Below are 27,797 nucleotides of genomic sequence, written 5' to 3'. Positions count from 1 at the left end.
TGTTCTTGGCGTCTTCTGCTCCATTCTATCATTTCTGATGACTGAAGCCCACTGTGGCTCTCCTTGCTGTGGTGGCTGGCTGGCTGATTTCCTTCCACACCTGTGTCTTCTGACCTCTCCTTGCCTCCTTCCCCTCCTTCCTGCTCCATGATTCCAGACTCCCCCTAAGATGCTAAGACAAGGCCCTTTCCTTCTCCTGGCTGCGTCCATGTCATATTTCAACCCAGAGAAAGCTTTGGCAGCGCCTTCGGAAAACGGTGAGTCTTTGGCAGGGTACGAGGTTTGCCATTCCCTCGGTGACGGCCATCTCTCTGGTGTCTCTTTTCCCTTCCATCATCCTTGACCACCTGTTTGTATGACCTGCCCAAACCTGACCACCCCCTTTTGTGTACATGGTGGGTACAATGTGGGGCAGAGGGGGGTGGGTGGGTTTCTTCCTAGACGAGAGATTGGTGGTGTTGTCTGGGTTCTACATTCCTGTCTCAAGGCTGGGATTCCTGTACAGAGCAAATTAATGCTGGCTTTCGTCAGTTGCGTAAAGCAGCAGCAGAGGTTGCAGGTTGATGGGATTTTTTTTCCTGACCCTCCCCTTGGTGGTGGTGGTGGTGGGAGTTGGGGGAACCTAATGGCCCAAATGGCAACAAGAATGAATGCAGAGAGCAGATTTTTTTGTACATGGCATGGTCAATGATGAGGACATTGCAATGGACATATGGTATTAGTATTTGTTTGTGAAGAAAACCAGGGGCGTGTGTGCACGAGGTGGGTGTGAGGTCTCTACTTAGGAGGTCTGTGGCAAGAGCATGAAGCGGAATTTGGTCTGACAGCCATCTGGGGAGAGTGGCATGACTCAATACTGATGCGTCTTGGCACAGGAGTCTGGTGAGAGAATGTTATGGGGTACTTGGAAGGGTTAGGTGTAAGGGCTGATGAGGGCTTGAAGCGCTGGTGTGTGGGATAGAGAGGGTGCAGGAGAGCTTTTTGGGGAAATGGAAAGGCGGAAAGATGGATGAAATGGTGTTTGTGCACAGGGGTAGGAAGAAAGAGTAGGAAGTGGGTGTGTGGGGAGAAGAATGCATTATGAGGCGTAGAGATGGATGGTTGGATGAAAGCATGTAGAGATGGGTGCACATTGTTGGGAATGGAGGGGTGAAAGTAAGTGACAGGACAGGAGAGGTTGACTTGTACTGAGTCAGATCACTGCATCGTCTAGTTCAATACTGTCTGCAAGGGCTGGTAGTGGCTTCCTAGGGTTATTTCCCAGCCCTACCTAGAGCCAAGGATTGAACCTGAGACCTTCTGTGCGCCAAGAATGTGCACTACCCCTGAGCTACAGTCATTCCCCAAACATCATCATCCCCTGGATACAGTGTTGGAGATGGCTCTGATAAACATGGAGTATTCCTCAGCTACATCATGAATTTTCAGGCCAGCGTCACCCAGACTAAACTTCCAATCTGTAAAATGGGGGCAATCTCATAGATTTGTATGTGGTAGTGGTGATGTACATGAGCCATTAGGCATCTGGTTGGCTACAGTTGGAAACAGGTTTCTGGATTTGCTAGACTTTTAGTCTGATCCAGCAAGGCTCTTCTGGCGGGCTTATATCTTATGATACATGCACAATAACAAATATTAGTAATAAAAAACAAGTATTAGTTCCTCTCTGTGATTTCGGTAGCGTTGTTGAATCTGCCAGAACAGACCATGAGGACTGTCTCAATCACACCTCCCAAAGGACTATGTGAATTCAAACTTATTCTTGACAAGATAGCTAATGAATACTCTTTCATTGTTGGAGACTCCCGGACTTTGATTGTCACACCAAATGTTCTTGTAACTTGAAAGCTTCTCAATGATTTAGAATCAAAGTAATCTTTCTCTGTCTTGCAAATTCAGTCTGCTCTCCATTATTACATCCATATTCCATCTCCCTTTTTGTGTGTGCTACCATGATCATGTTATCCCGTTCTGGTCAATCTAGTCTGATCCCACAGTGCAGCCTGGTCACGCAGAGGTTTTGTGGTTCTCTGTCTGCCATTGGCTTAACTGCTCTGATGTCATGGAAAGGACAGGCAGGCTTGGGCAAACTGAACTTCTTGAACTTCTGTCTTGTTGCCTTTTTGAGCAGATGTGGGCAAAGAAGCCCAAAAGTAAATGGGGAATTTTCCAATTAGGCTAAGTTGTTCAGGCTTAGCCTAATTAGGGCCACCTGGGTTTTTAGAAGAGGCTGTGGCCACACTATCTTGAGGCAAATAAAAATGACTGTGTGATAGAATTGTGGTGGATTGTGAGAGATCCCTTGGCTGCAGTGGTAAAAGTCCATTGGCTGTGACAGGCTAGTTGCCAGGCTGTCCTTAGATGATCAGGCTGTTTCCTTCTGTCCATGAGACAGACAGACATATTGGAATTGTGTTGATTTTGGGGGGGGGGGGGGGAAAGTCTGTTAGCCAGAGTCAACAGGGATTCAATCCCAAATTTTAAAGGGGATTGCCCTTTAAAATTACCAGGAATTACTCTTTTAAAAAAGTAAGAGGCTAGAATTTTCCAGTCTCTGACCAAATTCTAGTTCCTGGGATTTGCTTGCAGGGAAGTCATGAGAGTTAAAGAAAAATAAAAGTTTGTAGTGTAGACTTGCACTATCCTGACTCTTTAGCCAAGATCCAAAACCTGTCTTCACAGTGTCCACTTGGTGTCCTGCTTTTGAGGCATTGGATAGAACTCTGTGTTTCTCAGACTATGGGTCGGGACCCACTAGGTGGGTTGCGAGCCAATTTCAGGTGGGTTGCCATTCATTTCAATATTTTATCATAAATATATTAGACTTGATGCTACCATGGTATGTGACTGCATTTGGGGAAATATTACAGACCTGTACTTTTAACAAGCTACTGGTGTTGGCATCCTTCAGTCTCGGAAGACTATGGTGTCACGCTCTGAATGGTGGTTCTGGAACAGAGTGTCCTCTCCAGTGCGCAAAGCCTGGGTAAAGTAGGTATGGAGGATAGGCTGTTACCCATGCAGCAAATCCCCCCTCTCCACGTCGCTGAAATGGTCCAATGGAAAGGTAGAGGCCAATACGGTTGGTTCCAGCGGCGTCGCAGGAGTTGCCAGAATGTGACTGTGTTCAGCCATGAACTGCCTCAGGGACTCCGGCTCCGGATTTTGCCTTGAGGTTGACTCCTGAAGCCTTTTCCATAACTGGATGTAGCCACAAGGCAGTGGAGGTTTGGGATCAGAGTTTTCCTTCTCTCAGATGAGCTGCCTTCCCAGGCTGACGAGACCCATCTACCCGGTGGCTGTTTAGTTGCCTCTTACGACAAGTACAGCCAAACTGAGGGCCTATTCTTATCCCCAGCCCCCAGGGGACACACAAGCTACTATGTATATTATTTTAACAATGATAGTAAATGGGACTTATGGCTGGGTAAGTGTGGGTAGGATTGCAGCTTAGGATTGTTAAAAATTTTCCTGCTTGATGATGTCACTTCCGGTCATGACATCACTTCTGGTGGGTTCTGACAGATTCTCATTCTAAAAAGTGGGTCCAGATGCTAAATGTGTGAGAACCACTGGGATAGGTGAATTGAGGAGGCGAGGGGATGGGATAGATGCAGTCATGTGTGGGAGAGAGACAGAGTAAAAAGTGTATGAAAACCTGTGTCTGGTGGCAGAGGAAGGGAGGACTGTATAGGAGAGAAAGAAAAAAATGGGAGCAAAATTTTTTAGGGAAGGGCCCATTGGTAGTGCAGGGACTTTGCATGTAGAAATTCCTGGGTTCAGTTGATGGTATCTCCAGTTACAGAGATCAGGTAGCAGGTGAGCTGTGCCTGAGATGGTGAACAGCTACTTCTAGTCAGACTAGATCATATTGGACTAAATCAGTGGTTACCAAACTGTGTGCCATGGCTCCCCAGGGAGCTGCGGAAACTAGCCAGGGGAAGCCACGGAATCCTCACAAAATCCCCAATGTATAGGAAATACAATGTATAGGAGTGTAACCCTAATAGGGAGGTGTGGCCCACGGCCCCAAAGATCAAGGGAGCCACCAGTTGAAAATGTTTGGGAGCCACAGGACTAGATGGATCAGTGATTTGACACAGCAGAAGACAACTTCCAGGATTCGTGGAAAGAAAGTAGCTGGGACCAGGGTCGGCCCATCCATGAAGTCAACTGAAGCGTTTGCCTCAGGAAGCAGACAGGTGGGGGTTCCTTTCTCAGTCAGCCTACTTGCCTCCACTGCCCCTCCTTCTGTTCCCGCTCCCTGGATTGGGAAAGGAAAAAGGGTACAGAGAAGACGAGGAAATGTGGAGAGGAGGAGAGTGCTGAGGTAGAACATGAATGAGTAGGAGGAGCAGAGGCTGGCATATAATCAGATAAGGGGGTGGGCATTTGGTGTGCTGCCTGAGGTGTCAGGAGGCCTTGAGCCAGCCCTGGGTAGCACAGTACATTGCAGAAGAAGTTTGTGGAGAGGGAGGGATGGACTAGACTTATTCAAATCACTAAGACCTAGTTTCCATCTTGGGGTCAAGGACGCATCTCCCCATTTCTGACCTCTATCCTCTATTGTTAGCTATATTTCAGTCCCACTGAAGGATCCCTCAGGTAACTACTGTTTCTGAATGTTTGTCCCATCTTTTGTCCAGATGGTCTGTCCCAGGGTCGGACTCCCCTGGCCCCTCCCTATGCTGTGGTCCTGATCTCCTGCTCAGGCTTGCTGGCCTTCATCTTCCTCCTTCTCACCTGCCTGTGTTGCAAGCGGGGCGATGTGGGGTTCAAGGTGAGCCAGGTTGTGGGGAGGTGAGGTGGTCATGCTTTGTTTTCTGAAAAGGTCTGGGCAGTTTTTAAAAAAAATAATAATAATCCTTTATTATGCTAAATGACATGGATTGTGGTTTGCATTTGTTTGTTAAATGAAGCTGTCATTTACACTACAGCATTCTGGACTTACCAGTTCCTAAGCTTGTGGATATAAGGGTATGTTGATCGATTCCCATGCCAAAGGGCAGCAAGGCAGATCGGGGCATCATGTAGATACACATATACCTGTGTAGAAGTGTCTTCAGAATCTCTTAAAAACTCATGTCATTTTTTCATATACTCACCTCTGCCCGGTAGGAATTTGAGAACCCAGATGGAGAGGAATATTCTGGAGAATACACCCCACCTGCCGAGGAGACATCTTCCTCCCAGTCTATCCCAGATGTCTACATTTTGCCCCTCTCTGAGGTGTCTCTCCCATCCTCTAACCAACAGATGCCCAAAACAGGTAAGATTGGGAGTGGTGGTAGTACCCTTCTCTTCATCCTTCCACACTAGCTTTGCTTTTAAGTTTACCGTTAATTGCCTGCTTGTGTTATTGCTATGAATTGCACCTTAGCAAAGGGCCAATGCAGAAAATTGGTTTCTTCCTTGTCCACCACCCATCTCCTTACCGTTACTGCACCAAAGGCAGCAATCCCCTACCTCCTTTCTCATGTGGTCCCAATGGATAAAATAGGAAGTGTGGGATGTGCTGTGATCTCAGCACATTCCTCACTTCCTGTTTTATTTAATTGGGCAGTATGACGAAGGAGCAAAGTAAGGGGATAGGGAAACAGATTGCCACTTTCTGCGTGGATTTTGGGGGGGGGGGCATGCACTCATGACAGTGACCCTTTACCTTACTCCTTCCATGTGTGGTCTCTTCAAATAAAACAGGAAATGCAGAACACGCTCAGGAAGGACTGAAGAAAGGAGTAGGGGACTGGATTGCTGCCTCCTGATCAGCTTCTTGCTTGCTTTTAGTGAGCAGGAAGTGAATTGGAGCAGCTCCATCTCTGGTGGTTAGAGGAAGGCAGCAGCAGCGGACTTGGGGTTAAAGGCATCAAAATCTGTTCAGTATTCCTCACAACCTGTTGCTAGATGCAAGCTGTGTTGTTTGCATCATCTATGGGCCAGCCCAACCTGGGCACTTCCAACACCCAAGTCATTTTTCCAAGTCTATTCATTTCTCCACTTATTATCCAACCAAGCCCACCTTTGATGTTTTGATAAATTCTTTTGATAACTCCTTACCTGCCTACTGTTGGTTGATCTCAGCCAGAACCATGCCCTAGTCTTCCAGGACCCTCAGCTATACATTATTTGGTTAGGATTTGTTTTTTTAGTGCAATATAACTGGGAAGGAGGCTTCTGAGGATGCTCTCTTTCCAGCTGACGTTGTCCTTGTGATGGTCGTGGAGTCTGCCAATTTTGGCCATGGCATAGGGACTGATCTTCATCGTACATTGGAAGTATTTCAGATACTGAGCTAGGTTCTGACCAATGGTAACAAGGGTATCTAGAAACTCAGTTATGCTAGATTATTCAATAGTGCCTGTGGACAGAGAGATAGCTTGCAGAAGAAGTCCAATTTTTCTAATATTGTTTCAGAACCTTGCTTCATAATCCTTAAGGGCTGCCCTAGGCCCCTAAGCTCACTTCTCCCAGATAAAATGAGTCCTGGTTGGTTCTCATCCACCACCGCTTCATCTCAAGACCATTCGATCTCATTGTTAGAGAACCCAGGAATTTTGTCTCTTATTCACTCTTCTTTTAGCTTACACTGTCTCATCCTCATTTTAGGAGCACATTCACACAACCATTTTCAAAGCATTTTATTGCAATGACTCCTCTCAGACAACTTTGGCATTCTAGTTCTGTCAAAATGTGGAGGAAATTTTGTTGAGCCCCCGCTACCCATTTCACAAAACTAAAGGTCACAGGGTGCCTTGGTGTGTGCTATGGCAGTTAAACCAATTTGAAATTTGGTTTGTGTTTGTGGTGTGTGAGCCTGCCTTAGAAATCTTGACTTCTAGGGACTCCTCAAACTTCTCTAGCTTGTCTCAAAACCCAGTTTTGTCCAATAGCTTTTGGGTTTGGAGTGGGAGTCTTGATTAAAATGAAGTGGAATACGCAGCCTTCAGGTCTGGTGTGACGTCTCTGACTTGCTCTACTCAGACTTTCAGGTTCCCTTTCAGATCTGGTGAAACATCTGGGACTTAGCAGACAGCACCTCAGTTATCTGCAGGAGATTGGAAATGGGTGGTTTGGAAAGGTGAGTGAGATCTTTTTTCCAATCCTCTTGGGTAGCAGCTCAGAAATAGGCTTTTGGAAAATGGGAATTAGCATTATTTCTCTGCGGAGAGAGTTGGCTTTGATTTGGAACTAGTTGGTTATGGACGTAACACTAGAGATATGGAGAACCGTCATTGTAATATTGTGGTTTCCTCTTTATCTGTTTCACAGGTTATTCTGGGAGAGATATTCTCTGATTTTACCCCTGCGCAGGTGGTAGTGAAAGAGTTACGGGTGAGCGCGGGGTCACTGGAGCAGCGAAAATTCCTGTCAGAGGCCCAACCATATCGGTAAGGTGCATGAGCAACTGAAAGGAGAAAAGTATTGAGCAAAGGATCCCCATACAGGGTGACTAGATGTCCTCTTTTTCCAGGACACATCCTCTTCTTCATTGCGTGTACTACAGCTGCTAAGATATGGAGCTTGTGCCTTTAATGCTAGATAAAGTCCAGCAATATTGAAGGGCGAAAAGTAGCAGACAGGCTAGCTCTGCTTTTCTTTTTTCGTGCCTAGCTATTTTGAGAAACTTCAGTTTTATTTATATTTCCACCCTTCCTTCCTTCCTTGGAGATTGTGTGCTTATCTGGCCTGGATTAAAAAAAAACAAAACCCAAACAAACAAGGGGCAGGGAAACAAGGCTAATAATTCTCATCTATTATTAATAAGATATTGGGTGATTATCATTGGTAAGGAGGTTTATGGGTCACAGAAGTGCTAACTGACAGTCTGAATTACAGTTGGGGGTACCCGCTGACTGTTCTTTTAAGAAAAAATATTGTATATTCCACTAAGAGAATTCAATCCAAATTCAATCCTATTCAATCATAACTGTTTGTGGCACCAGCACTGACTCCTTATGCCAGCTCCTGAGTGTCATGGACATGCTGCAAAGCACATTTGTGCCAGTTTGGGAGTCAGCTAGGCTAGTGCAGAGGGCCGTGTTGACTCCTGGAGGCCAGATCCAGCCTCCATACCAGCAGAAGGGGGTAAGTTTGTGCCGGCCCAAGCAGGCCGGTGCAGGGGGTAGGAGAGGGTGGAGGGAGGGTGTAACAGAGATGGGATGGGGTGTTTTGGGTGGAGGGAGGGTGGTCGGAGGAGGTGGATCGGGCCTGGGAGAGGGGTGGGACAGGCTGTGGCAGCCTGTGCTGAATCCTAACCCCTCCCCCGTTCCTGGCCCAAGCAGCATTACATGGTATAGCCCCATTGGGGTGACTGGGGCTTGACACAAGATAAGAGGAAAAATATCCCTTATCCCGAGTTGCCCTCTAGCCACCTCCTGCCTGTTCCAGTGCACCTTCTACATAGGATTGGGCTGCCCGCCCTCTACATATGTACAGGTCAGGTTCCAGGGAACTGTACGTTAATTGAAATGTACCGAGGCTGAAACATCCAGCTCTTGCTGGCCTAGTGCTATTGTGCCTGCATGAAAGCAGTCCCAAAGAATGTACTGAACCTGCACAAGTGCAGTCATCAGTGACTTGGATGTCCATAACTTGGGGGAGCCAGAGTATTCAGAAACAAAAAGTAGTCACATAGAGTATGCAACAGTGAAAGAAGAAGAAAGAGAACAATTAATAAAAATCAAGTCTCTGCTTGATCTTTGCTCCTGGTATATTTTTTATCATTTCATACTTAATTGATCAAACGATACTTATTTTTCTGTTATTTCTGATTGTCAGTCAAGACTCTTAACCGCAGCCTTAAAGGGAAAAACAGTTGCCGTCTCTTTGGGAGGAACAGCGGCAAACCAATTTCCAGTGACAGGCCGTGGTAGTAACAGCCTTCTTTTTCCTCCTCCGTTCTGTCCCTCTCACTGCCCACCCCTTCCCCCCAAGAAGCCTCCAGCATCCAAACATCTTGCAATGCCTTGGCTTGTGCACAGAGACCATCCCCTTCCTGCTGATCATGGAATTCTGCCAGCTGGTGAGTGAACTTCAGACAAAATGAATCTGGGCAGGAAAACCATCCCCCGCTCAGATTCTCGGATTCCAAGTGTTTGTGTATTTAAAATATACTTCCTTTTTCCAAAGCCAGATATCAGGTTTGCGTGTGGATGCTCCTCGCTTTAAAATCCAAATTTCATATCTATAATGTGGTAATAAATTAGTAATAAATTCTGCATTTAGGGGAGAATGGGGCGGCTTGAGTGATTGCAAAGGTTAGATGACATGACTCTGTTGGACCACTGCTTCAGCAGCTATGCTGGCTGCCCATTCGCTTTCAGCCCCAATTCAATGTGCTAGTTCTAACCTTTAAGGACCTCCATTTATTTGGGTCCAGGCTATATGAAAGACCAGGTAAGAACATAAGAACAGCCCCACTGGATCAGGCCATAGGCCCATCTAGTCCAGCTTCCTGTATCTCACAGCGGCCCACCAAATGCCCCAGGGAGCACACCAGATAACAAGAGACCTGCAAGGCTTCCTGGGAATTGTAGTTAAGAACATAAGAACAGCCCCACTGGATCAGGCCATAGGCCCATCTAGTCCAGCTTCCTGTATCTCACAGCGGCCCACCAAATGCCCCAGGGAGCACTCCAGATAACAAGAGACCTGCATCCTGGTGCCCTCCCTTGCATCTGGCATTCTGACATAACCCATTTCTAAAATCAGGAGGTTGTGCATACACATCATGCCTTGTACCCCATAATTCCTTCCATACCTTCCAGCCCACTCCTAAGGCCACCCCTTCACCTAAGGGGGCTACCCACAAGTGCCGCCTCTGCCCCAAGTGAGAGGGGTGGCAGCTTGGGGCAAGCCTTCTCTGTGGTGGCAGCACAACTATGGAATTGCCTTCCAGGGGAATTTACTCCCTCCCTCATGGCTTTTTGGTGAGGGCTCAAAACATTTTGACTTGTTTTGTCTGGCATTTGGTTGCTGAGTAGATATCAGCCCTCTATGCCTCTGAAATACTGCTGTGACTTGACTGCCTCCCTGGACTTATTTGTTCCCCCAGTGGCTCAGCAATATGTGTTAGGTCTTGCTTTGTTTTTATGTTTCTCTGTTTAATGTTAAAATTAGTGTTTTAAATGCTTCTAACCTGCTATGATACTTTGTACTTTATTATGGTGTGTTGTAAGCTGCCTTGGGCATTTGCTTCGGCATAGGAAAGGTGGGATATAAATTTCCTCAAATAAATAAATCATCCCCTCTAATATCCATTCACTAATAGGTGCATCTTCTATGATATTTTTAAAAAGCAGAGGGAGTCGGGCAACTTGATTATATACAGGTAGATACAGTAATTGAATACCATTCTTTTATTCTTATTGTTCTTATGAACAATGTTCTTGCGATACAAGGACAATCTGCAAGAGGGATCTGAAGGCCTTAGGAGTGGACCTCAACAGGTTGGAAACACTTGGCCAACAGTCTGAGGCTAAGAGGCAAAGAAGGAAGGCCCATAGCCAGGGAGACAGACCAGGGACAGACTGCACTAGCTTCCAGTGTGGAAGGGATTGTCACTCCCAAATCGGCCTTTTCAGCCACGCTAGATGCTGTTCCAGAACCACCATTCAGAGCGCGATACCAGAGTCTTTCGAGACTGAAGGTTGCCAACGACTCTTATGAACAGATATTTTCATGTGCCAAATTCTGGATGATCTTCTAGTGCAGGGGTGCTCAATAGGTAGATCGCGATCTACCGGTAGATCGCGAGGCAAAATGAGTAGATCGCGGAGCCCTGTCTCTCCAAACTGTTAATATGTCAGTTTCGTCTAGTGATTATTTAGCTGACACTAAACTGACACTGAAACTGACACTTTAGCTGCTCGTCAGGGGGCGGGAGTGCGAGATGGAGTCGCTCTGATGGTGGTAGCCGCGGGAGGCCCCGAGTGACCCTCCCCTTCCCTTCCAGTCCCTCGGTCGGAGCTGACAGGTGAGATGACCCCCCTGCCGCCTGCACACGCAGCCCCTCTCCATGGAAACGGGGAAGCCCCCCGCCCCTTCCGAGGAGGACCTGCGACGCCTCCCTCTCCCTGCTGGTCTCAGGGCACAGCCACAAAGAGTTTGGGGGGGCGGGGAGTGGGGAGCTCCTCCCCCCCGTAGTGCAGCAAGGCTGGGCATGTGCCTCTTGGGGGGACCTGTGGCTGCCCCCAGTATGTGGGGTGGGGAGAGAGGAGAGGCCTCCCGTGTGCTTCCTGAAGCACCTGGTGGGCCACTGTGGGGCACAGGAAGCTGGACTTGGTGGGCCTCCTCTCACCTGGTCCAGCAGGGGCTCCATACATCAAAGGGGGTGTCTGTCAGACGCTTCCTTCCCCCCTGGTAGATCTCCGGGCCTTGCTGGGTTTCAAAGTAGCTCTCGAGTCAAAAAAGTGTGAGCACCCCTGCTCTAGTGTCTCTGCACCCAAGCTACTTTGCTCACGTGCTCACTATTGCTCACTTGCTCACTATTATGTTCGTCTTCTCACCTCTTTAGGGAGACCTGAAACGCTACCTTCGAGCTCAGCGCAAAGCGGATGGGATGACCCCTGACCTCCTGACCCGGGATCTCAGCACACTGCAGCGCATGGCCTATGAGATCACACTGGGAGTGCTGCACTTGCATAAGAACAACTACATTCACAGGTAGGAGCAGGGGCTGGAAGCTGGACTCTTGGGTTCTTTTGGAGGGAAATGTGGCCCATCGTAAAAAAGTTCAGGAAGGGCAGGATCCGGTAATCAAGAAGTCTTAAGGGTGATGTGGTGGCCACTGGCTTAGGTGCTTTTTGAAAATATCATGGATGCATCTAACAGTGGTGGTTGGCCATGATGGACTTATGGAGCCTCTGGTTCAGAGATTGCCCACTACTGAATACCAGTTGTTGTGCCAAAAAGAACAGTATACCTGTATATACCTGCCCTGCTTGTGGGCTTCCCTGAGGCATCTAGTTGGCCTCTGTGGCAAACAATATGTTGGACTTGACTGACGGGTCTTTAGTTTAATTTAGCAGGACCTACCTTATGTTCTTTATTGTGTATATCAGGCGGTAGGTGGAGGTAGCCAATCTGTAACAGAACCTACTGAAATGTTAAGATCTTCTGCTGAGTCTTTGGATACCTACACAGCTGAGGGCAACAGAGGTTTTCTGTGGTGGCACCCAGACCTTGGAATGCCTGCCTCAGGTTTATTGATGCATAGGTGTGCATTAAAAACACCTCTAAATTTGGGAGCAGGGCCCGTGCATCTATGAAGTTGGCTGAGGTGACGCTCAGGTAGCTCTTTGGTGGGGGACACCAGTGTCTGTTTGCCCACTTGCCTCCACTGCTCTTCCTTCTCTCCTCCTCCTCCTCCTTCCACTTCCTGGATTGGAAAAAGTAGAGGGGAGGGAGCAGAGTGTGGGGAGAGTGGCAGGCTAAGTGCAGGAGCTTCTGTTTCTTGGAAATAGACATCTGAGTTACAGAACAATCCTCATTACTATTAGTTATTTTGCAAAGAAAGGAAGAATAGGCACTGAGGAAGTAGATCTCCCAGCTGTGTCCTAGACTAAACTGAGTGGTCTTGAGCAAGTAAAGAATCCCTCAGCCTCAGTTCCCCTTTTGAACATGTGAATTCTTTTATTTAGGGTTGTAAAAACAGGGTAAGATTGACAAAAATATGACCGAGTCAAGAGTCCAGAAAAGTGACTGTAACTTTTTACCCTTCCACAGTGATCTGGCACTTCGGAATTGCTTGTTGACCTCTGACCTCACGGTACGGGTTGGAGACTACGGCCTATCGCACAACAACTACAAGGTGAGGGGAGGGATTGGGTGTTTCATAAGGCGTTCACTGAGTATTTCTGGTAGGAGTAGTGGGGAACAGGATTGTGTTTGTGCTCTGAACCAGAAATGACAACTTCTGAACAAATATTACTCGCGTTCTGCGGTCAGAATGACATTGTGCCCAGGAAACCCATTTCCCATGTTTGTTTGTTCTGCTTGCAAGCTAAAGGTTTTCAAAGGATCTGAAACCAGTCCAGGGGTTAAAATAAATAAAGAGAGGCAATTGGATGTAGAATGGGAACAGTTGCATTTTGAGAGCCAGGCGGCAAATAGTTTTGTGTGTGCATCTGGGTCCAGGGAACCTGGCAGGGCAGTGGAGTTGCATCCTATCACCACTGAAAATCCTGCAGTATCTCATTTCTAATTATTTTTCTTGATGTTGTTTAGTTCCCCTCTAGTCTACTGTCTAGTGACATCAGGCAGGCCAAATAATTTCAAACTACCACGCCCGAAAGTTCTAGAAACTTGTTCATAAGAAGGCGTTCTCAGGGAAAGTATCAAAGGAGAATGATAATTAGCCCCCACAAATCACAGTTACATGTCCCAAAGAGAAACAATGGAGGTTTCTCTCCTCCTCTTCTCCCTGCCTCAAGATTTTAACCAGGTCAAGAGAGTGGCACGACACCTTTTTCCCCCAGGCGGTCATAATCATAATCATATGTGTGCCTACTGAGATGTTAGTCCCATTGGGTTCAGTGGGGTTTATTCCCAGGAAAATGTGTATATGATTTCCAGCAGGTAAGGAAGATGCTGACAAATAATCAATATGTCCCTTCAGTGCCTTGTGGAGTAAATTTAATTTCTTTTTATATTATTGTTACATTTAAAAAAAAATTGAATTGTTCTCTTTGCCTGCTTTTCTAAGTGTAGGTGTGAACGGGTGTGGGGCAGTCACTTGGGTGACCATCCCCACCTGCCTGCTTGGGGCACGGTCCCCAAGAGATTGCACCGACACACAAGAATATCCCTATTTTCATCTGCAAAATGTTGGAAGTATATACAATGTCAGGTTTCCTCCAGCACCACACCTCGTTTCTGTTTTGTAGGAAGACTATTACATCACTCCTGACCGACTCTGGATCCCTCTGCGCTGGGTTGCCCCGGAACTGTTGGATGAAATGCATGGAAACCTCATGGTTGTAGATCAAACCAAGGAAAGCAATGTTTGGTGGGTCCTTAGGAGCTCTACACCTTTTGCAATGTCAGAGCCATAGACAGATGCAGCTTCTCGTGGGGCTACAGCTGAAGCAAATGTGACTTGAAAACTCTCCAGGAAATGTTCCTGAATTTGTTGACAAAAAATTTAAATGTATTTCTGCTTAGTTAATTTGTAGGATTTTTACAACATTCCTAGTTATGAATGTTCTTTGGCTTAGGGCAGTGGTTCCCAAATGTACCTCCTTCGCAAAGCCCTCGTGCTACTGACACAGCGCTTGGAACCTGGAAATGAGTGGTGATTATGTCATCACAGAGACGCCTGCATTGGCTTGGTCATGTCGTGAGAATGGGCGATGGTCGGATCCCAAAGGATCTCCTCTATGGAGAACCTGTACAGGGAAAGCACCCTACGGGTAGACCACAGCTGTGCTACAAGGATATCTGCAAGAGGGATCTGAAGGCCTTAGGAGTGGACCTCAACAAATGGGCAACCTTGTCCTCTGAGCGTTCTGCTTGGAGGCAAGCTATGCAGCATGGCCTTTCCCAGTTTGAAGAGACACTTTGCCAGCAGACTGAGGCAAAGAGCCCAAGAAGGAAGGCCCATAGCCAGGGAGACAGACCAAGGACACACTATACTTGCTCCCAGTGTGGAAGGGATTGTCACTCCTGAATCGGCCTTTTCAGCCACACTAGACACTGTACCAGAACCACCATTCAGAGTGCGATACCATAGTCTTTCGAGACTGAAGGTTGCCAACAACACTTATTTCCAGGTTGGAGACCATGGAGTGACCCTGAAAATGGGGGTAGGAGGCTTGGGACTAGTGGGTGGGCCTTCCAGCAGTGCAAACCTTGTGCATGGAGTCTGCCCGCTGAGCTGAGCCTCTGCTCTGTGGTCTTCAGTGTTGCGCTGTGGTCTCACTGCCAGGCAGCAAGCAGCCTGCTATACTCCTGGATATCAAGATGAACACTTTGGGAACCTCTGGCTTTAGGGTGTCTAGGGGAAGAAAAAAACAGAATAGAAAGGTTTGACTCTTGCAAATCAATACTTAATATTTTATTTAATAATCTATCAATACTATTTTGTATTTGAAGATAGTTTTTTAAAGTGCTCCTCAGAATCAGAATGTGAAAGTCTGTGTAATTGAAACAATGTACACTTTGCTTTTTTAAATTGCCATATCTCCAGTGCAATGTATGGCCGTCTAAATATAAATGAGCAATTACAATACTAAAATCAATTAGGAAACAAGCAGTCACTCAAGCAGCAATAACAAAGAACCATCAAATGGTAAAACAACTGAGCAGTCAGGAAAAAGCTTTGTTAAATAAGAACGTCTTAATCTAAATATAAAATACTGTTCTTTGGCACCTAAATATTGTTTGTTTATTTAAAATATTTGTACTTTGCTTTTCCCCTTCTGCAGGTGAGGCACTCAAGACAGCTCTCAGCATGTTATATATTTATGACCCCCCCTTTTTTATTAAGATGATCCTGATAATAATAACTTTTCTTTATTATTATTATTATTATTATTATTATTATTATTATTATTATTATTATTATTATTATTATTATTATTATTATTATTACTCAATAATAATGAAAAACAACCCAAAGGCTCTTTCTCCTCTGGCCACATGTTTCTCCATTCCCTGAGGCCAGTGGCAGTCAGGGCATAATCTTGTCAGGCCGAGAAGGGAAAATGAGCTCCCGGCAGCTGCACCATTGGTGCAGTCAATGATTGTAATATCTTTATCTGGGGACCAGAGTGATTATTCCCTTGCTCTGGTGAATCTAGTGAGTTGGCTTCCAAAATCGGTGATGAGTGGGTATTTCAGAGATGAGGCACCATCACTGAAAAGGCTCCAGGTAGCCATTCAACTCGCCTCACCAGATCAGGGCACCTGGAGAAGGAAAATGTTGAATCTATGCTTTCGTTTCAGTGAGCGCATGGCAAAGGTGCCCCTATCCAGTACTGAGTACCGATGCACACTCTGCCGGCTATGCAGGAGTAGTTGGTCTAAGCTACAGTTGCTGTCATTGCCCTTTACAGTAGAGGTCTGGGGAGGGACAAGGCTGCAGTTGATCAATGGTGAAGGAAATGCATTCTCCATTTGCTCAATACAATGATATAGCTCCAGTGTACTACTGAAAACAGAGTTGTGGGCTGTGGCCTGGTACAAATGTAACCCTCAGCAGGATGCCATTTTCTTCATTGTTTGGGTTGAGTTTTGGTTTTGTGATGCTTAAATTGGTAATGTTAAAAGAAAGAAGGAGGTGACCACACTTCCACCATAGCTGCAAGAGGTGGCTCCCTCTCTTCCCCCACTTATGCCTTGATTTGAGTCTCTGGGTCTGGGCTGGATTCTTATTTCTCCTTCTTTTTTTAATCTCTCTGCTTTCTTGCCAGGTCCATGGGGGTGACCATCTGGGAACTTTTTGAATTTGGCTCCCAGCCTTACCGGCACCTCTCTGATGAGGAGGTGCTGACTTTTGTCATCAAGGAACAACAGATGAAACTGGCCAAGCCCCGCCTTAAGCTTCCTTACTCGGACTATTGGTGAGTTGGACTTCTTCCAAACCTACAGCTGAGTCTCTACGGTCTGGCACTATATCTAAAGAGGACAAGACACATCAATGGCTGGGACATCGTCCTCACAGATGGGCTCCATCCTTGACATCTGTTGTCTCCTGTAGTTCATGGTTTTTTTTTCATCTTCAGGGTTTTGCGACATGCATTAAAACTGTTCCTCGTATTCTTGTTTCTCCTAATGTTCTTCCATCTTTCCCTTCCTTTGTTTCTCCATACTATTCCTTTGACCGCCCACCCATTTCTCTCCCTTTCCTCTCATTCTGACAGATCTTCCTCTGGTTCTGATGTGTCTTTTCGCGTTTTCTTTGCCTGATCTTCTGAGATCACTTCAGCTGCACTAGTGGTCTGTGAATTAATTCCTCCCCCCCCCCCCCAAGCTTTCTCTGTTCAGGCTATCCCTTCAACAGTTGTTTCAGCTGCTTCATTTCAGTCGTGGCTTTCCTTTCTGATGCTTCAAATAGTCTTCTAAGGGCACGTTTTCACCACAGACTTAAACTGGTTTAACAGTCATTCCCCCACACTTGCCTGCTCCAGAAACTCAGCACAGCAGTCCCCTAAGAATGCTCAGAATCAAACTCCCAGGATTCCCTGGGAAAGCTGTCACAATTGGCATACAGTGGATATAAATTTGTAATGTAGATAGGCCCTTTCTACAGCAAAGCTTCCCCTTTAATTACAGCTTGTTTTATGGCTTGTACTTTTTGTTTCGAATGGCTATTTCTGTGCTCTAAACTGCCTTCCTGACCAGTTTCCAATAGTTCTTGTGTTTCCAGCTGTTCTTTCCTGTCTCACAGCTCTTCTCCTGAAAACCTGTCTTTATCTGTTCTCTTTTTTTTTGTTGGTTCCTCAGTTTTACATCCTTTCTTTCGATGGGGTGGTGCCCCTGCCATCATGCCGGTGATATCATTTGTCATACACAACTCCTCTCTTCAGGTCCATGCCTTTTTGTGTACCATTTTTAAAAGTTTTTCTTTCATCATTCCTCTTTGAAAACAAGCAAAACTCTTTTGAAGCAGGCTGCTGCCCCTTCAATGACAAGCGCAGGATCTCAAGCAGCCCTTGATATAGAAAGGGGCAAACAGGAGCAAAGACATTTTCCTTTCTTTGAAGATTTTGTTTTCAAGGCTGGGCACCCTTCCTCTCTGGTGCTGCAGCACATCTAGACCCGGAATACTAAAAAAGTGAGTGGGGGAGAGAAAGAGAGAGGCCAATTTAACCTCTGTGCTTGAGAGTCCCACAGAATGGCCGTAACCCTTTCTGATGCTGCTTGCGGTCAGGTTCCTTCAGTTCAATGCAAGGATTCTCTCATCTCTCCAAGAGAGTTTTTCATTTAGGGATGTTTCCCTTGTTTTGGCATCTCTCCCCTTCTTTTTTGCTCTTCTGACACTCCAACCATCCTTCCTGTCTTCTGGCTGTTGCTTCTTCTCATGTCTGCTTGCTCTTCCTGTTGTCTGTCAAAGGCTTCCAGCTGGCTTTCAGACATCTCTGATTTAACTCCCCCCCCCCCTTATTGATGGTTCTTCTGCTTGTTCTTGCTATACAGGCTCCCTCTATTTCCAGCTTCCATTTCTAACTTCACCTGGTCTTTTTAGTGATTTCTAACTGTTCTTTTCTTCCGGCTGTTCTTTCTGCAGCATCTTTCTGGTTGGTTTTTTTTAATGTTCCCGTGTTCCCCCGTTTAATGTTCCTGTGTTCCCCCCCCCCTGTACTTTCAGGCTGTTTTCCCTCCCCCAGCTGTTTTTTTTTCTCCTGTTTCTGCCTGTTTTTCCGACTATTCCTCTATCCTTCCTCCATCCCTGCCCTGCTGCAGGTATGAGGTGATGCAGTCTTGCTGGCTCCCCACCTCCCATCGCCCCACCATGGAAGAGCTGCACCTGCAGGTGAGCTACCTGTTGAACGAGCGCTCCAATGCCCAGGCTGAGGAAAGCTTTGAGTGGCGCTGGAGTGCCCTGAAGCCCAAGCGCAGCTCCTCGCCGCCACCCGCCTCCTCTTCTTCTGCCGTCCACCACCGCCGTTCCTCAGAAGAAATCTCAGCTTACCCGCTGCTAGACGGGTTCCATGGTGGGGACATGGATGACATTCTGACAGTGACTGAAAGCAGCGGGGGGCTGAACTTTGAATACATGTGGGAGAAGGCTCGCCTGGGGCGTTGGAAAGGCCCCGCTTCGGCCCCACCAGAGTACCCTTCCAGCAATGGTGGGCTGGCTGTGCCTGGGAGCAATCCATTCTATGAGCAGTCAGCACAGCGCGGCCACAGCCTGGAGACTCCCAGTGTGGTGCCTGTCATCAGTGCTCGCAGCCCCTCCGTCAGCAGTGAGTATTACATTCGCCTAGAGGATCACGGCAGCAGCGAGGGGCCTGTCTGTGCCCCCAGCCCTGGCTCACCACCCCAACCCCTCTTTCCTTCAGACTGGGACTGCCATGGCGCCCCCTATCGGTCACAGGAGCAGCCCAGCACCAACCCCTTCTTGGCAGGCGGCGGCGGTGACAGCAACCCTTTCCGCGTGGATGGCGAGATCCAAGAGACGTCGCTGACGGAGACGCCAACAACTGGGGGGGAGGCATTCTTAGCCGAGTCCCTACTCACTGTGTATCGTGAGCTGGAGGACCAGCAACGTAGCTGGGATGCTGAGATGATGGAGGAACGAGGGGCAGGGGAGACGCTGGCCGGGGACCCCTCGGAGTTCCAGGGGTCACCCTCATGGGAACAGGAGCCGTCACTGATGGAGGACCAGAGCTCCAGCAGCAGCACGGATGATGGTGGCAGCAGCGTCGGGGGAGGTCGGCGCAACCTTCTGCCATGCCCACTGTGCAGTCGGGCGCGTTGCACATGTGCCATTCCTCGGGGGGATGTGGTGAGCAGTTGGAGCAACCATGGTCCACCCCTGCGGCGTCCTCACCGGGACAGCTATGGCACAGAGGATGACTCCTCACTGAAAGTGGAGCGTGGCTCACTCTCTGACTGCCCTCTGCTGCCCTCTAGAGACTCTGATGGGGATGGCGCGGAGCACAGCGAATTCTACGACCCGCTCATGGGTGCAGCTGTGAAGACCTATGAACTTCAAGACTACCCAAAGCAGAGAGGTGGGGGAAGCAGCCGTCCACCCGGATCGCCCTTCCCAGCCATGTCGTCTGGCTGTTGCAATGTGATTGTCCCTATAGAGATACCACCATTGTCCACTCTGGCTGAGAGCAATGATGAAGAGACTATTGCAATCCTCCCCGAAGTCATTGATGGCTTCTCCACTGGTCCGGTCACTCTAAGCCTCTCCCCAGCAGCACCAGATCGACAAAGGGGAACCCTAGACTCAGTGGACTCCTTGGACATTCCTTCTAACACCAGTTCCTCAGATGTCTGCAGCCCAGCATCCCACTACTCTTCACCAGGTCAAAAATTCGGTGACAGTGGCTATGAAACAGAAAGCACCTTCTCACCTGAGTTCATATTCAAAGAGGAACCCCCACCCCCACCTTCTGGTGAAGAGGAAGAAGTCGAGGCTGAAGAAGGTTCCGGAAAACTCCCAGCCACACCTATCTCCCAGTCTACCAGTGATCTTACTTTGTCAGTGAGTGAAGAAGGAGCAGAGCTAGAGGAAGAGGTAGGGCGGAGCTTGGGACCAGCAACCCCTCATCGCGACTCTGCTTACTTCTCTGATGGGGAAGTGGAACCTGTGGTAGCTCCAGGCACCAAAGGAAACCAAACAGAGGAACCCACAGAGAAGGTCACTGTGGATGGAGGCTTTGTGGTGCAAGTGTGCAAGGAGCAACTGTTGGTCACATTGCGAGAGAACGTCACACGCAACTTGCTCTACAGTCAAGGGAAGCCAACACCGAGGCTTTCTCCAGTCGCCCCATTGAAGGACCAGGCCATTCTCAGGCTGTGGACTCTTGAACCAGAAGAGGGGCAGGAGGAGACTGACGAAGAAGAAGAGGCCAAGAAAAGTCACAATGGGGATGCAGCGGACCTCCAACAGCCAGGCAGAGTGGAAGACAGAGGAATGGTGGAAGTGGAGCAGCCGCAGCAGCAAACCAAGGAGGAGAGTCCAGAACTTGAAGAGATGCAGCCAGGACAGGAGGAAGGAAACAAGGAAGGAGGGAAGGAGTCTAGCCAGGTGGAGACCCAAAGTGTGGCAGTGCCTGGCACGGAGGGTTTGCAAGATTTACAAGAAGACAATTATGTAGCAGCTGAGCCGCCCAAAAAGGAGCAGGAACCTTGTGTCCCTGCCCAACATGCAGGTGAAGATATCAAAGGTAAGGGTCCCATCCGTGGTTGGGCTGCAAGAACAGGGAGAGACAGTGTTCAGGGAGGAAGTGGGAGAAAAGGAACTTTCTGGGAGACCATTGCTCAACGCACATCCCAAGATCTCAGAACTTCAGTGGTGTTTCCTGGGGGAAGTGAGGGATGAACCAAACAAGCAACAGAAGTGACTTTTCTTAATGTCCATAGAACAGTGATTCCCAAACTGTGGGTTGGGACACACTGATGGATCACAACCTAATTTTTGGTGTTTTGCCGAAGGTTGATGGAAAGATCAGATAACTGAGGACGCAATCCTAACCCACTTTCCAGCACCGACATAAGAGCAATGCAGCTCCTAGATAAGGAAACAAACATTCCCTTATTTTAAGGAGGCCTCTGTGAGTGCCCCCTAACTGCAGGATGCAGCACACGTCCCATTGGCACAGCTCTGCTAGTGCTGGAAAGTGGGTTAGGATTTGGGCCTAATTGTCTCAAGCCCTGCAGCTACTGAAAAATCAGATACTGTAGCTGCTAATTACCATGCCAAGAGCTCAGCTCCTGCAGTTTGCAAGATAGCTGCTAACTGCCCTGCAAGGAACTGAGCTCCTGCAGTTTGCAAGCATGTTTAAATAGAAAGAGATAAAGTTTGAGCGTCTTTTTTTCTTTCTTTTTTTTAACATAGAAATTAATAGTATGTGTACATTTGGAATGACTGTGTTTAGTTCAGACTGCGCCATCTCAAAAATATATTGCAGAGGGGAAGAAGGTACAGAAAGAGGCAACTGAAATAGTCAAGGCTTGGGGGTGGGGGGTGTTCAAGAATCTTTTGAATGGCTAGAGCAGGGGTGCCCAAACACCAGCCCTGGGGTCACTTGCAGCCCTCGAAGCCTCTCAATGCGGCCCTCAGAGAGCCCCCAGTCTCCAATGAGCCTCTGGCCCTCTGGAGATTTGTTGAAGCCCACACTGGTCTAACGCAACTGCTCTCAGTGTGAGGGCAACTGTTTGACCTCTTGCGTGAGCTGTGGAATGAGGGCTCCCTCCACTGCTTGCTGTTTCATGTCTGTAATGCAGTAGCGGCAGCAAAGGAAAGGCCTTTTATATCTTAAGGCCTTTTATAGGCCTTAAGATATTGCAAGATCTTCATTCAGTCATAGAAGTTCATCTTTACTATATTCATTTATGTAAACTTATGTAAATTTATTCAAATTTTAAATGTAAATTAATTATTTTTTCCGCCGGCCCCCAACACAGTGTCAGAGAGATGATGTGGCCCTCCTGCCAAAAACTTTGGACACCCCTGGGCTAGAGCATTTATGGCTTTTTGGCTTCGAAGAAAGGCAACCAAAGGGGAGCATGGCAGAAATAATGCATATGGCGTGAAGAAAGCAAAGGGAAATAATTTTTTACTCTCCTCCCCCCACTTCACAATTACCGGCTCAAGACCACACTGTTAAATTAATAGGCAGTAGATTCAGGAGAGAGAAAAGGAAATAATGGTGTTTCAATGGCCACTGGCTCGTATGGCTTAAAAGAGGACTAAAGAAAGTCATGTCTTTCATTGGCTCTTAGTTGTGATAGCAGAATAGAACCTCCATGTTCAGAGGCACTGAATACCGGTTGTTGGGCAGAGAACAACAGGGGAGGGCTGTTTCCATGCCTGGCACGTGAGCCACTAGGTTATTGTGGGTCGGTCCTTAAGTTCAAAGGCCATCACTGACATCAGGCCAGGCTGGTGTGTGTGGAGGAGAGACATAGAAGTTACATGCGGGCAAGAATGCCAGGGTCAATTTCTCAATGGAATAACTCTCTTTCTGTCTCTTTCATCCCAACCCCTCACACGTTGCCTTGGTCCCCTGCCATTCGCGCTTCCTGACTTCTGCACCTTGGCTCCTCAACCCCATCTCTCTTCCTGCCTCCGCCTCTGTCTCTGACTCCTGGCCTCCAGCCAAGCTGTCCCGCTTGTCTCTGTCGCTTCCCCCTCTGGCCTTGCAAACGTTTCCCCCACCTGGTGGGGGAAGGAAAGGGCCATTCTGGGAAGGAGCTGCCCTAGGGGAGGGGCCGGCCCTGGGAGGGAGAGAGGCTGCCCTAGCAGTGGAGGATGAAGAGGAAGATGATGCGGAAGAGGAAGGAGGCTTGGCTGGAGGAGGAGGGAGGGGCGTCCCCATTGTGGTGACTGAAAGTGACGACGCCCGTAACTTGCGTGGCCTCCTCAAGTCGCCACGCTCGGCCGAAGAGGCGGCTGCTGAGCTTGACCGCAAACGAAAGATGGTCTCCTTCTTTGATGATGTCACCGTCTACCTCTTTGATCAGGTGAGCTGTGAGGCAGGCCAGGCTGAGAGTGGGTCAGCTGGGCCCCAGTGGGTGTGAAGAGGGGCTTCTTCTCGCTGGTCCCTGCTTCTAAGCTGGCTGCCTACTCTGTCCATATTGCAGCCATCTTAGTTCTAGTCCTTCTTTTCCTCCCTCCCCCCTTAATATCCTTATATGTCTTCCCACGCAGTCTTCCAGGCTGCAGATTCCTTCCCTCCCCACATGGCACACACTTCTTCCAGGACCTGGTTCGGTTCCAGTCACGCAGGCCTTTTAAAGCTTCCCCCAGAAAAAAAAAGCAGTTTGCCAACATTCGATGAGTAACACTTTCCTCCTGAGCAGTCGGCAAACATTCCATGACATCAAGCAGCTGGCACACCAGTAGCTTGGAGGTCTCACACAGAAGGGGCAAGCCACAGCCAGGAGTGGGCATGCACACAAACATAAGATTCCTGGAATCGTAGCAAATGTGGGAGGAACCAAAGTGAAGCAGGGGGCTCTACCATCACCTTGTTCTTCTGTCTGTAGGAGACACCAACCAATGAGCTGAGCTCTCAGGGAGCCCCAGATGGAGACGCCTCCTCTCCCAGCTCCAATGCAGAGCCCAGTCTTGATGTCTTCCCACCAGCTGATGGTTTCAGTGAGTATCGCAGCAGGGAGAAGGGGGAGCAACTGAGAACTTCCCAGCCCCCACCAGTCTTTGAAGGCCAAACTGAGAATGAGCAAGCTGTACATAGCCAGAAAGGAAGTGCACGTAGTTCACCTGGCTCAGTGTTGTCTAAACTGCCTGGTGGTGGGTTTTTCCCAGCCCCAGCTGGAGATGCTGCAGGGAATTGTACTTAGGACCCCCCCCCCCCCCAAAAAAAGCAGGTGCTGTCTTGGCAACAGCCTCATCTCCTAAGGGGCAAAATAACTGCTGTTGGATTTTGGTGTGAAAAGGATGAGGTGGAGCAAAATCAGAGAAGCTCAGGGCCAGCGGTACCTTGAAGCAATTGATCTGGGGGCACAGATTGGAGAGAGGGGATGCCATTCAGTCTACTTTCATGTCTTGGATGCCCAGGGAAGGGCAGTTCATAGGACAAAAGTATCTTTTGACTTTTCACATCCAGTGGGAAAGTGAAGTTATAGGTGACACTTTCCCTGAAAGAGGGTTGGGATTTTCAGTTAGAAACACTCCCAAACTCTCTCTTCCACTGCCGGGTGGTCAAGCTGAAGGCAAGTAAGAATGCTGGGAGGCAGACAGACTGCAGGCAGGCTGCAGGCTAATCATTAGAGGCTAATGGAAGCAGATTGATGTCCTTTATTGTCTGTTGTCTTTATTGTGGCACACTAGCCATTATTTGGTGGGTATCAGTAGAGTTGTAACTAGGGCAGAGCCTGAGGGGCACCTGCCCAAGTCACTATGCCAAGGGGGGTGGTGCATGCCCCTCAGTCTCCACCCTAGTTATGGAGGAGGTGTTGGCAGCTTTACACCCCTTTCTCCTTCAAAGGGGAGCCTTCATGGGAGAAGAAATAGGGGTATGAAGCTGCCCCAGCAAACGCCTGCCACTCCGGGGAGAACCCGGAAGTGATATCACGATGCCATGTGATGTTGTGATGTCGCTGCCCTGGGAGCTGGGGCAGTATGTGATGCCTCTGGGTGTCAAGCACTGCTGGGTTGGATTAGCAAACCAGCCATAATTCAAACTACTAGTTTAGAAAGTGTTCTGGGGTTAGAGTTCAGGGTAGGGCAGGATCTGAAGAAAATCCCTGCTGGATCAGACCAAGGTCTTGCTAGCCCAGCCTCCTGTTTCTCAAGGTGGCCCCTTGGAATACCCATGAACAGGGCAAGAGCCCTCTCCTGTCATTGCTCCTCATCCATAACTGTACTGCCTTTGAGGCTCCATTGACCTTCATGGCTAATAGCATTGATCAATCTCTTCTCCATGCAGTTGTCTAATACCTTCTTAAAGCTACAGGCCTGTGGGGTAATGTCAGCATGTCTTGGGGTCATGTACACATGTACGCTGTAAACAAGTGCTCAAACATAACTAAATGGCTCCTTCTAGGCCAGGGGTGCCTGAACCCCGGCCCTGGGGCCACTTGCGGCCCTCGAGGCCTCTCAATGCAGCCCTCAGGGAGCCCCCAGTCTCCAATGAGCCTCTGGCCCTCCAGAGATTTGTTGGAGCCCACACTGGCCCAATGCAACTGCTCTCCTTGTGAGGGCGACTGTTTGACCTCTCAAGTGAACTGTGGGATGAGGGCTTCCTCCACTGCTTGCTGTTTCACATCTCTGATGCAGTAGTAGCAGCAGAGGAAAGGCCAGCCTTGCTTTGTGCAAGGCCTTTTATAGGCCTTGAGCTATTTCAAGACCTTCATTCATTCATATCAGTTCATCTTTAATATATTCACTTATGTAAATTTATTCAAATTTAAATGTAAATTAATTATTTTTCTCCGAGCCGCAGACACAGTGTCAGAGAGATGATGTGGCCCTCCTGCCAAAAACTTTGGACACCCCTGTTCTAGGCAGTTGGAGACCATACAGGATTGGAAAAGGAAATAATAGATTTTTTTTTTTACTTATCCTGTTCTACATGGCCTATCATTAGAGGCCTATCTAGGCCTATCATTAGAGGCCTACATGGCCTCTAATGCATCTACTTGGATCTGTGCCAGATGCTTTGCTGGTGTAAGTCTGACCAGGCCTGAGAAGTCTTGTTAAAGGCAAAATGGTGGTCAGGATATTGTTGGAGAAGACTCTACTGATATTTGCTTACCACTGTCCATAACATGCTCCCCAAGGAGGAGGTTGGTGAGGCTAAAAGATAGTGACTTGTCCAAGAAAATCCCATGAGCTTTAAGGCTGAGTGGAGACTTGAGTTTCCCCAGCCCTACACTCTTACCCCTGTAACATGCTGGCTCTTAGTTTAGCTGTCCTTCTTACCCTGCTGAATTTTCCTGACCCTCTCAGGTGGCAGCTTTGAGTGGGACGATGATTTCCCCCTGATGGCCCAGAATCCATCTTACGTCTCCATGGTGTCTGACCCTAATTCCGCCAAGTCCCATCCTGCCATGTCCTCACCGGTGCCCATGGCCCCTGCAATGCTGCCAACAGCCAAGAGGGCCGAGTCTAGCTTGGTTGATGCCCTACGGTTCTCTCGCTTCACTGTCTCTCCTGCCCTGGAACCGCATCTTTCTCCATCTTGTGACACCGAACTGGGACCCACGGCTGGTAAGTGGGCAGAGGGATGCATGGTTTTTATCCAAGGAATGGGGCTGCCAGACCAGCTTCATTTACTGTGCTGTTAAGTTGTCTTAACTTGTCTACTTGGAAGTAAGCAAGCCCCGTTGTGTTTCAGCAAAGTTTTCTCAGAAAAATGGTATAGAATTAGAGTTGGAAGCGGCTTCAGTGCTATTTTCAAACACATTCAAAGCTTTAGCTAGAAGTGATTTTTACTGGAATATTTGTAAATATTTTAAGACATGAAAATTCAATAGTATGTCTTTCCTGTTGTTTAAACTTTAACAAACAAATGAAGGCACTGAACACTTTACAAATTATTTACTGTGCCCCAAGAGCTATGCATTGTGTGTGTGTTTACATGTATGTGATCCTAAAGGTAGTTGGCTGAAAAACATTAATTACAACTCAAGTTACTAATTAATATTCTGTGGAAAACTTGCCTATGGTCAGGGTACTACTAATTAGACATCAGAAGACCTGTAATAGGGCCTGCTCTTTGTTAAAACTAGTGTGTGTGTGTGTGTGTGTGTGTGTGTGTGTGTGTGTGTGTGTGAGAGAGAGAGAGAGAGAGAAAGAGAGAGAGAGAGATCAAAGCTAGGCCACCAGTTGACCTGGATTCCTCTACATCAGTGTCCTCCATGTGGGCTGGGACCCACTGGTGAGTTGTGATCTGATTTTTCTTGTGGGTTGCCAAAGAGTGATGGAAAGATCAGATTACTAATTGCCTCAAGCCCTGAGACTATTCAAAAATCATACACTGTAGCTGCTAATTTATTTATTTTACTTATTTATTAGATTTATACTCTGCCTTTCAGCCCAAAGGGCACCTATTACCCTGCAAAGAGCTCCACTACTGCAGTTTACAAGCAAGTGTAAAAACAGGGAGATAAATGTTTGAGGATCTTTTTCTGATTATTACTTATAAATAAATACAATATGATTTCTTTCTAGATCTCCTTTTTAAAAAGTCTGATAAATCTAGGTGGGTCCTTAAAGAGTGTCATTTTAAAAAGCATGTCCCGGTGCTAAAAAGTTTGGAAAACACTGCACTACATCATTTTCCCAGTGAAAATCACAGCCCCAGTGCATATCGTCCCAATCTTGGGTCTCCTGATGTCATAGCTAGTGTTTTCCTGAGCCTGTGGTGACTGTGGTATCCCAGAAAAATGTTTGTGGCAGGAGGAAAAGACTGCATATGAAGATAATCTTCCACACACATCTCTAACATGGATATTCCCTCCCATATAATTAGGCTGGTGACTGGATTCATCAGTTTCTAATTGACACTTTTTCCCCCCTAAAACCACCTTTCCAATTAAAAAAAAGCATTCAGATGACTTCAAGACCATGAATAAACCAACCATCAAACACTATAAGTATAATTGAAACAAGCGCCTTCTCTTCTCTTTCAGACCCAATTGAGAACTGA

The 27,797-nt window shown here is 47.7% G+C and overlaps 2 protein-coding genes across 2 annotated transcripts in view; both read left to right on the top strand.

Annotated features, from left to right (window-relative positions):
* TNNT1 (troponin T1, slow skeletal type) overlaps positions 1-27,797 on the top strand; it is a 504,690-nt gene that overhangs the window by 164,584 nt on the left and 312,309 nt on the right. The gene's annotated exons all lie outside the window — the stretch shown is intronic.
* LMTK3 (lemur tyrosine kinase 3) lies at positions 170-27,797 on the top strand. Its single transcript, XM_066630362.1, has 15 exons — positions 170-257; positions 4,647-4,780; positions 5,119-5,269; positions 7,002-7,078; positions 7,270-7,388; positions 8,935-9,022; positions 11,516-11,664; positions 12,727-12,811; positions 13,887-14,008; positions 16,413-16,562; positions 18,406-20,846; positions 22,781-23,145; positions 23,671-23,782; positions 26,096-26,356; positions 27,781-27,797. The coding sequence occupies exons 1-15, from the start codon at positions 170-172 to the stop codon at positions 27,795-27,797; spliced, it is 4,359 nt and encodes a 1,452-aa protein (XP_066486459.1).

This window comes from Tiliqua scincoides, chromosome 5 (assembly GCF_035046505.1).
Source record: "Tiliqua scincoides isolate rTilSci1 chromosome 5, rTilSci1.hap2, whole genome shotgun sequence".
Classification (NCBI taxonomy): domain Eukaryota; kingdom Metazoa; phylum Chordata; class Lepidosauria; order Squamata; family Scincidae; genus Tiliqua; species Tiliqua scincoides.
This window is presented reverse-complemented; position numbering and strand designations above follow the sequence as displayed.

What these genes read in the sequence shown, in the direction of transcription:
- LMTK3 (XM_066630362.1), top strand. Translation starts at nt 170, where the DNA reads ATGCTAAGACAAGGCCCTTTCCTTCTCCTGGCTGCGTCCATGTCATAT. An exon ending in GGGGCGATGTGGGGTTCAAG is followed by an intron (nt 4,781 to 5,118) that starts GTGAGCCAGGTT and finishes TCTGCCCGGTAG; the next exon opens with GAATTTGAGAACCCAGATGG. An exon ending in CTTCCTTACTCGGACTATTG is followed by an intron (nt 16,563 to 18,405) that starts GTGAGTTGGACT and finishes GCCCTGCTGCAG; the next exon opens with GTATGAGGTGATGCAGTCTT.